General features: G+C 38.1%; 1 protein-coding gene across 9 annotated transcripts in view; it reads right to left on the reverse strand.

Moving 5' to 3' along the window:
• MICAL2 (microtubule associated monooxygenase, calponin and LIM domain containing 2) overlaps positions 1-16,183 on the reverse strand; it is a 272,089-nt gene that overhangs the window by 24,905 nt on the left and 231,001 nt on the right. For all 9 annotated transcript variants that reach the window (XM_056802064.1, XM_016423435.2, XM_056802061.1 and 6 more), the window contains 2 exons: positions 10,489-10,581; positions 9,963-10,056 (listed from right to left, as the gene is read on the reverse strand). In XM_056802064.1, coding sequence (XP_056658042.1) covers positions 9,963-10,056; positions 10,489-10,581 — 187 coding nt within the window. The remainder of the gene's footprint in view (positions 1-9,962; positions 10,057-10,488; positions 10,582-16,183) is intronic.

Genomic DNA, 16,183 nt, shown 5'->3' on the forward strand with positions numbered 1-16,183 from the left:
AAGCTCAGATACCTAGAGTCCTCTGCTAAAGTCACGGTACCCATGGGAGCTCACTTTTCCATCCTGACCAGATAGACACTGGAACAGACTTAGAGCTGGAGGAGACCTTAGAGGTCACTTATTTTACAGATAAAGAAACTGAGGTACAAAGAGATTGATATGCCTCAAATCAAAAAGCAATAATAATAATGGCCATTATCATACTATTATAACTACTTTTTGTACATCACTTTACAATTACCAAAATGTTTTCTTCGTATTATCTTTTAAATATTTATAGCCACCTGGGGAGGTATATACAATAATTAACCCCACTTTACAGATGAGGAAATTTAAGTAGAAAAAAGTTGTGACTTGTCCAGTGTCACACAGCTTGTAAGCTTCAGAGGCAGGATCTGAACTCACAGTTTCCTGCTGTTTATATTACAATATTATTATAGAGATTGATGTTATTTGTGGAGCTCAGGGGGCCTTATCAAGTTCACCTACAACACAGACACTTGAGAGAGATTGATGTGAAACTGTAGGTGTAGGGCCATTAAAAACTCATTTGTATCTTCAGTGGTAGAAATGCAACACGGTTTATTAAATATCCTACTTCGCTATATTAATATGTCCAGATAGCAATGGGAATAGAAAAGCATTCTTTTACTCCCTCCCCAGCCCCCCAAATGGAGAATAACATAAATCAAGTTTTGAAAATGCAATTATAGACCAATAGTGCCATTTGCCCGGAGGGATTTGACCCAGCTCTCAGCTCTGTACTCAACATTTGCTTGGCTAAAGCCTTAAGACAAAATGAAACACATGATAGATGCTAGAGACATTTTGAAAGATTTTATAGATGTTGATCTAAAATCTCACAACAGAATATTATAGTTACCATGGGACACAGAGTCTGACAATTTATAGGCTAAGAGAGCGTCAGGTATAGTATATCCCTGACTCTAAAGTCTGTTCTAACAAAGCTTTTTAAAAAAAGATTTTAGGGGCAGCAAGGTGGCTCAGTGGATAAAGCATCAGGACTGGAGTCAGGAGGTCCTGGGTTCAAATTTGGTCTCAGACACTTCCTAGCTGTATGACCCTGAGCAAGTCACTTAACTTCATTTGTTTAGCCCTTACCTGTCTGTCTTAGAGTTGTTACTAAGGCAGAAAGTAAGGGTTTTTTATTGTAATATTCTAACAGAGAACTTTAATATTTTCTCTCTCAAATGTCCTTTTCTCAACCATTGAAATAGTCAGTTCCTACTTGGGATCTTTGAGTCCATTCAATTCGTTATTTTAGACTCATCTTAGAATGAGATCTGAAGAGACTTGCCCAAGGTCACATAGATTATAATCAATCAATTAGCATTTTTAGGCACCATCTATGTGTCTGACACTATGGGATAAAAGTTCAAAGAAGAAAAAAAAATCTCTATTCTCCAAGAACTTATAAAATAGAGCTGAGATTTGAACTCAGGTCCTCTGACTCTAAATCTAACCTATTTTATATCAGAGGACAGTTACTGATTGAGCAACTAATATGCTATAATCATACCTGGACAGGTGGAACAAATATAAAAGATGTAGAGCTATAGTCCACAGGCTACATTTCACCTACAATATTTCTGTTTAAAATGCCATTGGGAAGCACTTAACAAAAGAAAAATAAAATACAAAAGAACATACATGATGCTAGTGTGTGGCTTTTTTTTTTTAATTCCCTACCTTCTGTCTTGGAATCAAATACTGTATGTTGGTTCCAAGACAGAAGAGTGGTAAGGGCTAGGCAATGGGGGTTAAGTGACTTGCCCAGGGTCACACAGCTGAGAAGTATCTGAGGCCAGATTTTAACCCAGGACCTCCCATCTCTATGCCTGGCTCTCAATCCACTGAGCTACCCAGCTACCCCCTAGTGTGTGGCTTTCTAAGTCAATATACAGCTTGCAGAGAGTCTTAGTGCCCTCTTTTCTATTGACTTTTACCCTCTTGTCCTAGAGAGATGGAGACACATGGATGCTTTGGCTGGGGCACCTATAAGAAACCCTGCGGACCCACAAACTCAAGGATTCAGGTTGCAGATATTAGTGTAGCAATAAAGTCATCCCTGCTCTCTTCCATGATAATGGTAATACTTGGCATCACTTCAAAGTCTTCAAAGTCATTATAAGCAGCTTCTATATACACTAGAATCTCACAACAATCTTGAAAGATCAATACCAGAGATATTGTTGTCTCCTTTTTAAATAGGAAGAAACTGAGGCTTGTCACTTGCCCTTGGACTATGAAGAATAAGTGTCAGAGGGGAGATTTGAACTCATAGCTTTCTGACCCCACATCTCACATTCAGTCAAGTCTCACTAAGGCACAATCTCTTATTAAAGGCAAACTAATTACTCTCTTTGGCTTGAGCTATGGCTCAAAGGAGAGGAAGACCTATCTTACTGAATTCAAATCTGGCCTCAGATACTTATTAGCTTTGTGACCCTGGGCAAGTCATTTGAACCTGTGTGCCTCAGTTTCCTCACCTATAAAATGAGCTGGAGAAGGAAATGGCAAACCACTCCATCATCTTTGTCAAGAAAACCCCAAATTGGGTTATAGAGAGTAGGGCACAACCAAAAAATTACTAAACAACAATCATAAGCTATAAGAATTAAATATTGGTTAGTGCAAAAATAGAGATCATCTCCTCACTAGAATAAAAATAAATTAGATGAACTATCAAATATTTATTTTATAGAACTAGAAAAAATAATAAAATTCATATGGAAGAACAAAGGGTCAAGAATATCAAGGGAACTAATGAAAAAAATATGAAGGATGGGGGCCCAGCAGTACCAGATCTTAAACTTTACTATACAGCAGTGGTCATCAAAACAATATGGTACTAGCTGAGAGACAGAATAGTAGATCAGTGGAACAATATACAGGGGCAAATGACCTTAGCAACCTAGTATTTCATAAATCCAAAGACCCAAGCTTTTTGAATAAGAAGAATTCACACTTAAACAAAATCTACTAGGAAAATTGGAAAACAGTATGGCAGAAGCTAGGCATAGACCAATATTTCACACCCTATACCAAGATAAAGTCAAAATGGATATATGGTTTGGATATAAAGAGTAATACCATAACTGAACAAGGAGAACACAGAATAGTTTACCTGACAGATCTTTAGAGAAGGGAAGAATTTATAACTAAACAAATTATAGAGAATATTATAAGATGTAAAATGAATAATTTTGATTATATTAAATTAGAAAGCTTTTGTGCAAACAAAATTAATGTAACCAAGATTAGAAAGGAAACAACAAACTGGGGAAAATATTTATAACAAATGTCTCTGATAAAGTTTAATTTCTCAAATTTATCAATAACTATGTCAAAGTTATAAGAGTACAAGTCATTCCCCAATTGACAAATGGTCAAAAGATATGAACAAACAATTTTCAGATGAAGAAATCAAAGCTATCAATAATCATATGAACAAATGTTCTAAATAACTCTTGATTAGAGAAATACAAATTAAAACAACCCTGAGATACCATCTCACACCTATCAGATTGGCCAATATGACAGTGAAGGAAAGTAATAAATGTTGGAAGGGATGTGGCAAAATTGGGGTACTAATGCATTATTGGTGGAGTTGTGAATGGATCCAACCATTCTAGAAGGCAATTTGGAACTATGTCCAAAGGGCTATAAAACTGTGCATACTTTTTGATCTGGTGATGCCACTACTGTGTCTGTATCCCAAAGAAATAATTTAAAAAGGAGAAAGGACCTACTTGTACAAAAATATTTATAAGCAACTCTTTTTGTGGTGGCAAAAAATTGGAAATTGAGGGAATGTCCTTCAAATGGAGAATGGCTGAACTAATTGTGGTACATGTTAGTGATGGAATACTATTGTGCTATATAAGAAATGTTAATCAAAATGACTTCAGAAAAAGCTGGAAAGATCTGCGTAACTGATGCAGAGTGAAATGAGCAGAACTTGGAGCACATTGTATATAGTAATAGCAATATTATACAATGATCGTCTGTGAAAACTTGGCTACCCCAAGAAATTCAATGATCTGCGACAATCCTGAAAGACTGATGAAGGGCAACGCTACCCACCTCCAAAGAAAGAACTGTTGGAGTCATCTTTCACATCAGGCTACTTATGGTTTTTTGAGTTTTTGGTTATGTATGAGTTTACTCTTACAACAATGACCAATATGGAAGTGTTTTGCATGACAATAAAACATAAATAAATAAATAATACTGGCCCCCCAAAAAAGAAATAAGAGTAATGAAAGTGGAAGCATCTTGAAGAGAAACCTAATTACTCTAAGAACAAATAGTAATAGCTAGCATTCATGTTGTGCTTTAAGGTTTATAATGCCCTTTACAGAGGAAAAGAAAGATAAAAAAGAATATCAATAAAGCATTTTGGAAACACCCAGAAGAGAACAAAAGGGAATTTGGAAGGGGACAAAGATAAACAGGATAGTTTTGTTACTACTCTGATCAAATCAAAAGATTCTTCAGAGTAACTAGGTAGCACAGTGGATGAAGTGTCAAGTCTGGAGTTAGGGCCCCTGGCTCAAATCTATACTCATTTACTTCCTAGCTATGTGACCTTGGGTAAGTCATTTAACCTTCTTTGCCTGGTGCTTGCCCCTATGTCTTAGAGTTGTTACTGAGATAGAAAGTAAGGGTTTAAAAAAGGTCAGAAAGACCTTAGATCCAAAGATCCGGTGGAAGAGGCTAAGGTAAATATCTGAGGCTGACTTTAAAAAAAAAATCTTACCTTCGATCTTAGAATCAATATCAAGGATTGGTTCCAGAGCAAGAGAGCAGTAAGAGCTAGGCAATTGGGGTTAAATGACTTGCCCAGGGTCACATGGTGAGGAAGTAGTCTACATCCAGATTTGAATCTCTAGGCTTGGCTCTCTATCCTCCTAGACAACTAGCTGCTCCTGAGGCTGGCTTTGAATTCAAGACTTGACTCCAGGTTCAGAGCAGCTCCTTTCTTAAGTATTTATGAAGGCAAGGGAAGAAAATTTAGGAGATGGTTGGAGGCAACCACCTCCATACAAGAGTACTTGGTCAATTTCCTTCTTGCTTTATTCTATGTATAACAAACCATTTGATTTTAGCATAAACTGAATTTTGTAAATGCTATGGGACAAAAATTGGGAGAGGGAACCCGATATGAGGTGGGAATATGTTAGTACAGATAGCAAAATTTATGTTTAAGATTTTTAGCAATATTCCATTTTATTTCCTATATTAATTTCAGACCCATCTGGAGAAAGTTAATCCAAATTGATTCTCATATGGGGCTATTATTGGGGGAAGCAGCCTATGTGTTTAGAGTCTGAGTACCCTCTGGTGGCCAGTGGGTTTAATTTACCCACTTAGTCAGTCAACAAGCATTTAGCATTTTTAGATGTGCCAGATAAAAGCTATTGTTGTTGAGTCACTTCAGTATCTTGACCCCATTTGAGATATTCTTGGCAAAAATCCTGGAGTGGTTTGCCATTTTATTCATTTTACATAAAATGAAATAGAGGCAAACATAGTTAAGTGACTTGCCCAGGGTCACACAGGGCTTACTACCTGTTTGAGTTCAAATTTGAACTTGGGTCTTCCTGATTCTAGGCTTGGTGTACCATCTAGGGATACAAAAAGAAAGGAAAATGCATGGTCCCTGATCATAGAGAAACTGAGCACACTATTTACTGATAATTCAAGTAAAGCATCACCAGGTGGACAATTCAGATATTGTACCTCCTTGCTGGATAAATAATACATTGTCATGCTGTAGTCTGTAGGTTTAAGGAAGGCAGCACCTTAAGGGTCTTAAGTGAGAAATTCAATAAGAAATTCAATATATGTATGTATATTATAATTATGTTTATAGTTAATAATAATAAATGGCATTTGCCATGAAAACAAACAACATTCATCATGAAAAACCAGAGTCAAATAAATTTTAAAAAAGACCCACCTAGGGCAAGGCTCCCCCAAGGAGGTCAGGATAGAGGAAAGGGTCTATATGACATTCTAATTCTGGGCAGAGATCCTCACATGAGCTCCCAGTCTCTCTTTTTGTTACCCAGGCACCCTGCTTCTAAACCTAGACAGCCCATCCTATAACCCACCCCAAGTTTTTTTTGGTGAAAAAAACAAAAACAAAAACAACCCACCCCCACTTTGCTAAAAGCTCCCTGCAGCTGTGTCTGGGGTGGGCTCTAGGGTTTTCTACTTCCCTTAACAAAGAAGGGGAAAATCATTCCTGGGACGGCGAGATGATTTCTGACAGTTAGAAAAGAGAAAGCCGGAATTGTTGTCGCTACAATTAGGAGATCATCAAAGCCTCATTTTGCTCCTCAGCATTTTGTTTTGTGCCCACGAGGGGCCCTTTCCAATTCAGTGCCGGCGGCTGATGAATAACTCCCATGAACAAAGGGTCTTTTCAAGCCCAGCGCCCATCATTATTAGAGGCCAGTTGCATAACTGTCACTGAGGACTAGTGTTCGCAGGGCTAGCTCTAAATTCAGTTATTCACAGCCTTCCCCGCTCAATATTATTGCTCAACTGTGATCATTTTCTAATTATCCTAATAATACCTATTAAATAATACCTATTAAATCACTTGAATTGGATAAGCACAGGCAGACTCAAATACAACTTAACCTAATAAGCATTGGTCATTCATTAAGCAACAGGGTACCTTTTTGTCAGGGCCTGAATAGAATATGAAACCACAGAAGAGCATTGTTATGCCCCAAATGTTATTACAAGTTCGAGTGTATTCATTCTCGAGCCTGCTTGGCAGCCTTGCATTTGGGGTGCTTGGGAGCCGCGGCCAGCGCGACCCAGCGTCTCACCCCTGGGTCCCCTCGGTTCAGCCGCACCGCCGCCGCCGCCTCCACCCAGACCGATTCCCACAGAAAGGACCCATAAACTTAACAGAAGGAATTAAATTACTAAGGATGTAAAGGGAATGAGCTGAATCAATCTTCCAGCTGATGAGATTCGGGCAGAGCACGGAGGCAGCTGTCAGAGCACAGCTGCAAAACAGATTGGCTCTTCTTCTTCTCCTTATTCCCTCCTCAACAACTTCCCTTCCCTTCTGCTACCCAGGCGAGCCTGTGAAGGGGAGACTCTTCAAAATCGGGTTTCTAGCATGAAAATTCAAGGCTGTATATATAGGCTACAGATCTTTCCTTCAGAGCAGCACTGAAGATACTGCGTTAATGAGAGTAGAGCCTTTAGGACAAACTAAAAAAAAAAGGGGGGGGGGAGGTTGAATTAGTCTACTTTACGTTCTTGCTCTATGGAAACTGCAATTCGGAGTAAAAATTTCTAGATCCATCGCCAGAGATTTCTTGTTGCAAACGGATTGTTGGATGCTAAATTTAGAGAGATGAAAGAGCCCTCAGAGGGCACCTAGACCTGCCGACCCCCCTCCTTTTATGGCTGAATAAACTGAGGTCTGGGGAGATGAAGTAATTTGCCTTATAATAATAGATGATAATAATAATGATTTTTCCTTTTTTACAAGAGCAATAATGATTAAATATTTATTGAAATAACAAATTTTAAGTTCAAGCTGCAATGTTGGCAATGTAGATTTTAATACAGATCACAAAAAGTAACGGAGAAAAGAACAAAAATAATGCTAGGAATTATGCTAAACAGTTGCTGATTTTTAAGAAAACAAAGGTCTATAACTACTATACAAAATATAAAATGTATTAAACACTACCATCTAAGGTTAGTAAAAAATGATTCACTAGAATTAAAAAACAAAACTAAACTAAACTAAACTCTTACCTTCTGCTTTAGAATCAGTACTGTGTATTGGTTCCAAGGCAGAAGAGTGGTAAGGGCTAGGCAATGGAAGTCAAGTGACTTGTCCAGGGTCACACAGCTAAGAAGTATCTGAGGTCACTTTTTTTTTAAAATGGGAAAAGATTATTTTACTAGAGAGGCTACATTTGAACCCAGGACCTCCTGTTTCTAGGACTGGTTCTCAATCTAGTGAGCTACCTAGCTACCCCTGATTCATAAGTATTTTATTATTTTATCTCCACAGCAACCCTATAGGAAAGCTATTATTATTATTATCCTCATTTTACAGACAAGGAAATTGAGGTAGATGGAAGATAAGTGACATCCTCAAGGTCATACAGTGAGGAAGTATCTGAGGTAGCACTTGAACTCATTCATGTCTTCCTGGGCCATATACCCAGGAGCCAGTCCTACAGGCAGAAAGTAGCAGAGCTGGTATTGGAACTCAGATCTTTGGACTCCAAATCCAGGGCTCTTTCCATTGCACTTACATAGGTACCAAAACTTGGGAGGGCAGAAGCACTGCATTTCATTCAAATGGTCAGAGAATTACAAAATCTTCTGTTTGGCATTCAAAGCCCTTCATAACCAAAGCCCTCCCCAACCTACATCTTACAGCCCCCTTCTCTAATACCCCAGAGACTCTCTGATGTAGTAATATTGGTCTTCTTGCTGTCCCTTGAACAAGATGCTCCATTGCCTGGCTCCAGGCATTTTTCCTGACTGTCCCCCAGTGGATATGTTGCTCTCCATCCGCATCTCCACATTTTGGATTCTCTTGGATTCTTTCAAGTCCCAAGTAAATTCATATCTTCTCTAGGAAACCTTTTCCAACTTCTCTTAATTCTAACTCCTTCCTTCTCAATTGTTTCCAGTATGTCATGTATATCTCTTGCATCCATTTTTCTTCTTGTCTTCCCCTTTTAGAAGGTGAGCTCCCTAAGGCCAGGGACTGTCTTTTGGCTTTCTTCATATCCAAAGCATATAGCATGGTACCCGGCACATAGTAGGTTCTTAATAAGGGTTTATTGACTGACTGATATTGATCATTTGTTTGAAAGTCATAATTTTGTTTTGTGAAAACACCCATTTCTGATGGATGATTTTGGGTTGTTGGAAGAGAAATCCATTAAATATTTATCAGCACTCATCATACTTCAATGAATTTAAATAATAACTAATAGTGATATATTGCTTTATGGTTAAGAAACTCTTAATAGCTCTCATGGAATCCTCACAATCAGCCTGTGAAAGGGAAAAGCAAGGACTACTCTGCATTTTACAGATGGGGAAACTGAGCTCAAGGAGGTGAGTGACTCACCCAAAGTGAGTTAGTTAATGATAGTTAGCAAATGATAGAGATGGGAGGTGAATCTCCGTCTTTTGACTTACCTAAGTCAGAATTCTTTCTGATGCTCTCCATGGCCTATTTCTATTTAATTCAATAATTCAAAAAATCTTTGTTTTTAAGTACTTTTTAAATGTGCCAAATGTTATTCTAAAGTCCTCTCCCGATTCCTCACTTGGGGTGGTGGCGATCCTGTGCTCTAAACTATTGTTTTTTCCTTCCTTCCCCTATTGAGCAGATATATGCTGTGAATATGAACACACAAGCACCTACACTCACATATTCATGAGTTCAAAGACATTAGGAGAGCCGAGTGGGCAGGGGCAGAGGACTTGGTACATGTAGGCTGGTCTATGCAGTATTTTCAGTATCACTAGGGTGCTGGTGTCATGGGGGCTCTTGCCACAGCCCCAGTCCTACTCAGCTGTGCTTCTCTATGTCTTGCGGCCTGTTCTTTGCCTTAATCATCCCCTAATCCCATTACCAATAGCCTTGCAGAGAGCTTCCCTACCAGCTGAGTATTGGCCGGCACTGCCCCTGCGGTAACTCGGTTAGAGGGCCAAGACGCAGACCCATTCGGCCGGCAATCTGAACTTAGTCTCGCTGACAATTGGATTGTGAAACTCTGAAGCAGTTTTAGCTTTGACCACAAATGTTCCTGTTGACAGATCCACAGAGAGGCCTTATTGCTCCTTGTCTAGCCCTCAGTGGAGGGCTGCTCCAAGCCGCATGGAGGTCAAGCTGCCCACATGTCATTTGTCAAACCAAATAGGCCTACCTGACTCTCCTCTCAGAGCCTTTTCCAGCTCAACTCCTTGGATCTCTGAGGCTCTTTGACGTTCTTCCACTTCTTCCAACTGGCGTTGGATAGCCTGCAAAATGGCGTCCACCAGTGAATGTGTATACTGCTACACACATACCTGCACAAAATTATGAGGCTACACAAGTAGAGAACTAATGGGAACTGATTTTCTTTGGATGTGGGAGGGAGGGAGTTCCCTGTTATTGGAGATCAAAGGGTCATGGGATCAGAGATGTGGATATAGATAGGACAGATGTTATCTAGCCCCAGCCCCTACCAAATCTTCTCTTCTCTGATTAAACAATCTAATTTCTTTCAATGGATACCCCTATGGCCCAATTTTAGAATCTTCCCCAGGCTTAGTTTACCCAGTTAAAATCTAACTTTAACATGCTTTCCCATAGCAATGATAATCTGTCCTCCCCCCATCTATTACCTCTTCACCAAAGAACCCATTGTAATACTCTTAATTCAAACCATAAGACGCTAGTCATCTCTTTACCTGGGCCTTGTAAAGCCTTTTGAATTCTTCTTGCTTAGCCAACTGTTTGGAAGCCTTCTCCATCTTCCTTATTCTTTTAAGTGTTCGTCTCTCCTACATGGGCCAAAGAAGAAGAAAAAGGTGGAAAGCAGTAATAAATGGATAGCAACTTGACAGAATGATGCTCCAACCTCCTTCCACTCCCCTGTTCTTGCCCCAACTCAGCCATTTGGCCAACTTCTCAACTGATAAAACTTTTCTGAAGTTTTAGGAGAAACTAAGAAAACAATATTTACAATGTCTAAAGCAGTGTAAACGAAAAGCACATCATTCCACAGCCACATGATGAATAGTTCTGTCTGTTTGTGGCCCTAGAGAAGAGATGATGAATTTCCTGCTCTCCTTCCCTTGGAAAAGTGGTGCACTTGGTGTGGAATGTTACATACTCTCGTGATGGGTTTTGTTTCTTTGTTTTCTTTGTCATAAGGGAAGGGTTATTGGATGGAGGTGTTGGATGGGTAGAGCTACAGGAGCCTCTGATATTAAAAAAAAGCAATCAAAACCCCCTTTCATTACAAATAAAATAACCAATTCCAAAGTTTTGGAGGAAACCTTCTAGGGGATTGGATGGATTGAGTTGAAGAAAGAAAATGATTTCCAATATGCTCCATGAAAGCTATGAAAAGCAGAGAGTAACAGATAGAGAGATGGCCTTGAAACCAAAGGGACTTGGGTTCAGGTCTCTCCTCTGACACCCTCTGGCTATGCTGCTCTGGAGAAGTGACTTTACCTGTTAGTGACTCTCTAAGACTTGGTATGGTAGAGAAGGTGTTGACCTGTGTTGGGAGAGGGAATTTCTCACCAGGAGCTCCTTCAATAAAGGAATCTAGAGGTCCAATTCCTAACCCTCCATGGAAGCGATTCCTACATCAGGATTTATGAGAGACAATGAAGATCATGGGCTCATCAGTTATGAGCTGGAAGGGTCTCCAGTCCCTTGAACAAATGATTTGAATTCTCCATGCCTCAGTTTCCTCACTTATACAATGAAGGAGTTGGACTCAAGGCTTCTAGTGTCCTTTCAAGCCCTAAATATATGACTGACTGATTGATTCCCTTATTTTTACAGATGAGGAAACTGTCAGCTGAAGGTTAAGTGATTTGCTCGAGGGCATACAAGTAGTAGGTGGCAGTAGAATTTGAACACAAGTCTTCTGACTTCAGAACTCATGTTATTGCCACTGTATCATGATGTTGGTTCAAATCTCACCCCTGACTCTTACTAGATATGTGACCCTGGGCAAATTAGCAATTAATTAATTAATTAAATGATGTTATTTATGTGTCACATTAAAATGTAATAAAATAAATTAACCAAGTTGTTTAGTTATTATGAGGCTTTTTGAGTCTGTTTCTTCTTCTAGAAAATGGAGATAACAATAATTAAAGGACTTCCCTCACCTGTGATGAGGATGTAAAAAGCTGATGCTTGTAAAACATTTTGCAAACCTTGAAGTGGTTTATAAATATCAGTTGTTATTGCTGGTGATGGTGCCTGTAGCCCTTACACACCAAAACCTCATGGCAATCAGGTAATATTTATCAGTTTTTTAGGCTGTGGTCACCTATGAGGATCTTGGGAAAGGAGGTGATTATCTACGAAGCCAAAGTATTTTTGAGTCTGAATTATCCCTATTTATGACCTTGAACAAGTCACTTGAATAATAGCTAGCATTTATGTAGAACCTCTTAGACACTATGCAAAGTGCTTTACAAATATTATCTCATTTGAGCCTCACAACAATGCAGGGAGGTAGGTCCTATTATGTTCCCTATTTTACAGTTGAGGAAACTGAGGTAGACAGAGGTTAAGTTCTTTGACCAGAATCACAAGAGTTAGTAAGGGACTGAGACTGGGTTGGAACTGATTCCAAGTCCAAATGCTTTTCCACTGCATCACCCAAAGTCACTTTCTTATAGGATGAGAGGGCCAAAGTAAGGTTTTTAGGGTGCCTAGGTTCCTTCAAAGTCTAAACCTTATAAATTTATATAATTGCTTTCATTGTTCCCTTCACTTTGGGTGTCAAGATAGAATTCATGCCAATGGAAGGTGGGCATATTTTTGGCTCATGGAACAGAATCATTGTATCTAGGATATTTTACAAAAAGTATATAAATTTACAGAAGCCTTAGTGCTGATTTACTATTTTATAATTTTCACTGATAGCTTAAAATGGCACTAAGTCTTTTGGGACATCCTGTACTAAAGGTGTAGGGTATGAGATAGAGTATTCGACCTGGTAGTCCTGAATTCTAGGTCTGGCTTTATCTCTAACTAGCTTGGGTAACCTAATTCTCCTTTCTGAAATTCAATTCCCTCATTTGTAAAATGAAAAGCCTCAAATTAGAGAGGATCTCAAATGTTCCTTTAAAAGCTAAAGAATGTCTATGACTTCAATAATGTATGTAAGTAAAAGCATACATACCCCAGTTATAAACAGCATCAAAACTAATATTTCTATGGTGTTTTAAATTTGTAAAACATTTTACACATATTATCTCATCTAAGCTTGACCACAAAGAACTCTGAGATAGGTATGACCAGAATTATCATTCCCATTTTACAGATGAGAAGACTAAGGTTAAGGGAGGAAGGTTAAACCAACTGCTCTTGATCACACAGATAGTTAAGTGTCAGAGACATGATCTGAATCTATGTCTTTCTGATTCCCAATCCAACTCTCTCTTTATTCTCCATATTCCCTCTATAGTACTTGATCATCTGAATTAAGGGATGGGCACAGATTTAGGAAAAGCAACTCCCCGTGATGAAAAAATCTTAAAGCTTGTGACTTTAGATGATTTATCTGATTTCTCTCTCACAGATTATTTAAAATAATTATAAAATGAATTTGCCTCCTGTAAACCTTAAAAATTCTCATTCACATTCAGATTCAGGATTGAGTTGGTGAAGTCAGTTGAGATGGAGCTGGCCTGGTGTCACTAGAATCCATGCTTGAACAAATCTTGTGGTGAGTGATTAAGGACTGACTGATCTTTCTCTTAAGGCTTAGGCCTGGGTTGGCCAGGGCTGCCCTGGGCCGACCTATCCCTTTCTCATTATTTCCTTTTTTCTCTCTTTCTCTCCTTTTCTTTAATTCCTCATTTGTATTAATTAAAATCTCTATAAAACCCAGTTGACTTGGGTATATTTTAATAATTGGGAATATTTCCCTGGCCACCACCTTATATATTTGATTTTAAAACAAGACACTGTCTTGAAACCATATTTTCTGCAGTCACAATTTACTCATCCACTCTTTTATCTACTACAATTTACATCTTCCACTATTTTAATCACTACAGTTTATGACAACCAACTATTTTAACTCTTACACTCCTGTAATTAGGAGGACAGAAAGGAAGGAGCAGAACAAGAAAAAACTTAGGTGGGATTAACACACAATAATCCCTAAAGTCATGAATCTATATGCTGATATTGAAGAAGCAAATTCATTTATTTAAGGAAATATCAGGCATGTGCTATACTGCCTGCAGTATTTGAAAACCTATTTGAGAACCATGATGTTGGGAAAATCTTCCAAATCCTTAAGCTTTGGCTTGCTGTGCCATGTGCTCTGGGTAAAACATTGGCTATCTTTACTTGCGTTTTTTGGGACACCAGAAAGCCTCCACTACTCATTAAAAGGAGTATATACTTTCTTAAAAATAGAATGGAGCAAATCTGCCACCCACCTGCCAACCCACCTCCAACAGAAACAAAACACATGTCCATTGATTAAAGACGATCTGAACAAATAGAATTTCTGTGAATAAGATGAAACATTACTATGTATTAAGAAGCAATGAATGGTGGCTCAGTAGATTGAGAGCCAGGCTGAGTGAAAGGAGGACCTGGGTTCAAATTTGGCCTCAAATACTTCCTAGCCATGTGATCTTGGGCAAATTACTTATAACTCCCATTGCCTAGTCCTGTTCTTCTGCTTTAGAACCAATGCAGAGTATTGATTCTAGGATGGAAAGTAAGGGTTTAAGTTTTTTTTGTTGTTGTTAATTTTTAAAAAATTAAAAGAAAAAAGATATGGATTTTTTGGTATGGGGTAGGGTGTTTTTAATCAATGCAATATGGTAACCAGAAAAGCTTCCATGATCTAGGATTGCAATAAGAGAGAGGAATAGTTTTCAGAATGATGTAAAATAATAGTTCTACTGTCCTCTGCTCTGATCGACCATATTTATGATATATGATATATGTGATATGATATGATATAAGCATACTGTGCTTAGCTCTGGTCATTGTAGTTTAATTTTGGCTCCAAGTCTACTTTTCTTTCCATTCTGCCTTATAAACTTGTAAAGTCATAATTTTTAAATGATAAATCATTTTCTTAAAATTACTAGGTGAAACCATGGATTGGGTGTTAGACCTGGAGTCATAAAGATATGAGTTCAAATCCAACCTCAAATATTTTCTTGCTATGTGATCCTACTTAGGGAAATAACTTAACCTCTGCTGACAGCACATCTCTTTGGTCATAAGAAAACAGGGGCCATAGTCTCAGATCCAAGATAAAGAGAATGCTAAGGTTTGTGGATGCAGGGAACCAGGGACATTTTGTGGGTAAAGGCTAGCATACAAACTAGGGGAGCAGTGACTACATCTCTCTCAGGATTATACCACTTTGAAAGTACCAAGAACTTTTAGACCCCCCAAACTACCTCTGTAATAGTAGCATGAAAAAGCCTAAAACTTCTTGGGGCAGTGCCTCCCTACCCCTAGGTGAGAAGAGCCCTACTTTAACATGAAGTTTAAAGGCAAGAAGCTAGGAAAATAAGCAAGCAAGCAACAACAACAAAAGAACCTGACTATAAAAATCTAGTATGGTGCCAGGGAAAACCAAGTCATGAAGCCCAAAGAAGACAACAACATGACAACTACAAATAAAACCTCAAGAAAAATCCTAATTGGACCCAAACCTGATAAGAATTCTTAGATGAGATATAGAAATAAAAGAGGTAGAGGAAAAATGGGGAAATGAATGAGAGTGGTACAAGAAAATTATGAAAAGAGAATTAACAGCTTGATAAAAGAAGCACAAAAATACGGAAGAAAATAATACACTAAAAAAAAATTGGCCTTCTGACAAAAGAGGCACAAAACTTTACTGAAGACAAGAATTCATAAGAAAGAGAATTGACCAAATACGAAAGAGATACAAAATCTCACTTTAGAAAAAAATTTCTTGAATTTAGAATTGGGCTAGCTGAAGCAGCAGAATGAAATAGAAAACAGTTTCCAACTATATATATATTGTTTACAAGAGACACACTTGAACCAGAAAGACACACATAGAGTTAAAATGAAGGGCTGAAGCAGAATTCAATATGCTTCATCCAAACTAAAAAAAAAAGTCAGGGCAGTAATCATGATCTCAAAACAAAAGCAAAAATAGATCTAATTAAAAAGGATAATCAGAATAACTATATTTTTCTAAGAGGTACCATAGAAAATGAAGTAATATCAATAATTTTATAGCAAGTTGCTTTGATAAAGCCTTCATTTCTCTGATATTTACCATATATAGAATTGAGCCAAATTTAAAAGAACAAGAGCTATTCTCCAATTGATAAATGGTCAAATGCTATAAAAAGACAATTTTCAGAATTTTCACATTACAGATGAGGAAATGAAGGT

This window comes from Monodelphis domestica, chromosome 6 (genome assembly GCF_027887165.1).
Source record: "Monodelphis domestica isolate mMonDom1 chromosome 6, mMonDom1.pri, whole genome shotgun sequence".
NCBI lineage: Eukaryota > Metazoa > Chordata > Mammalia > Didelphimorphia > Didelphidae > Monodelphis > Monodelphis domestica.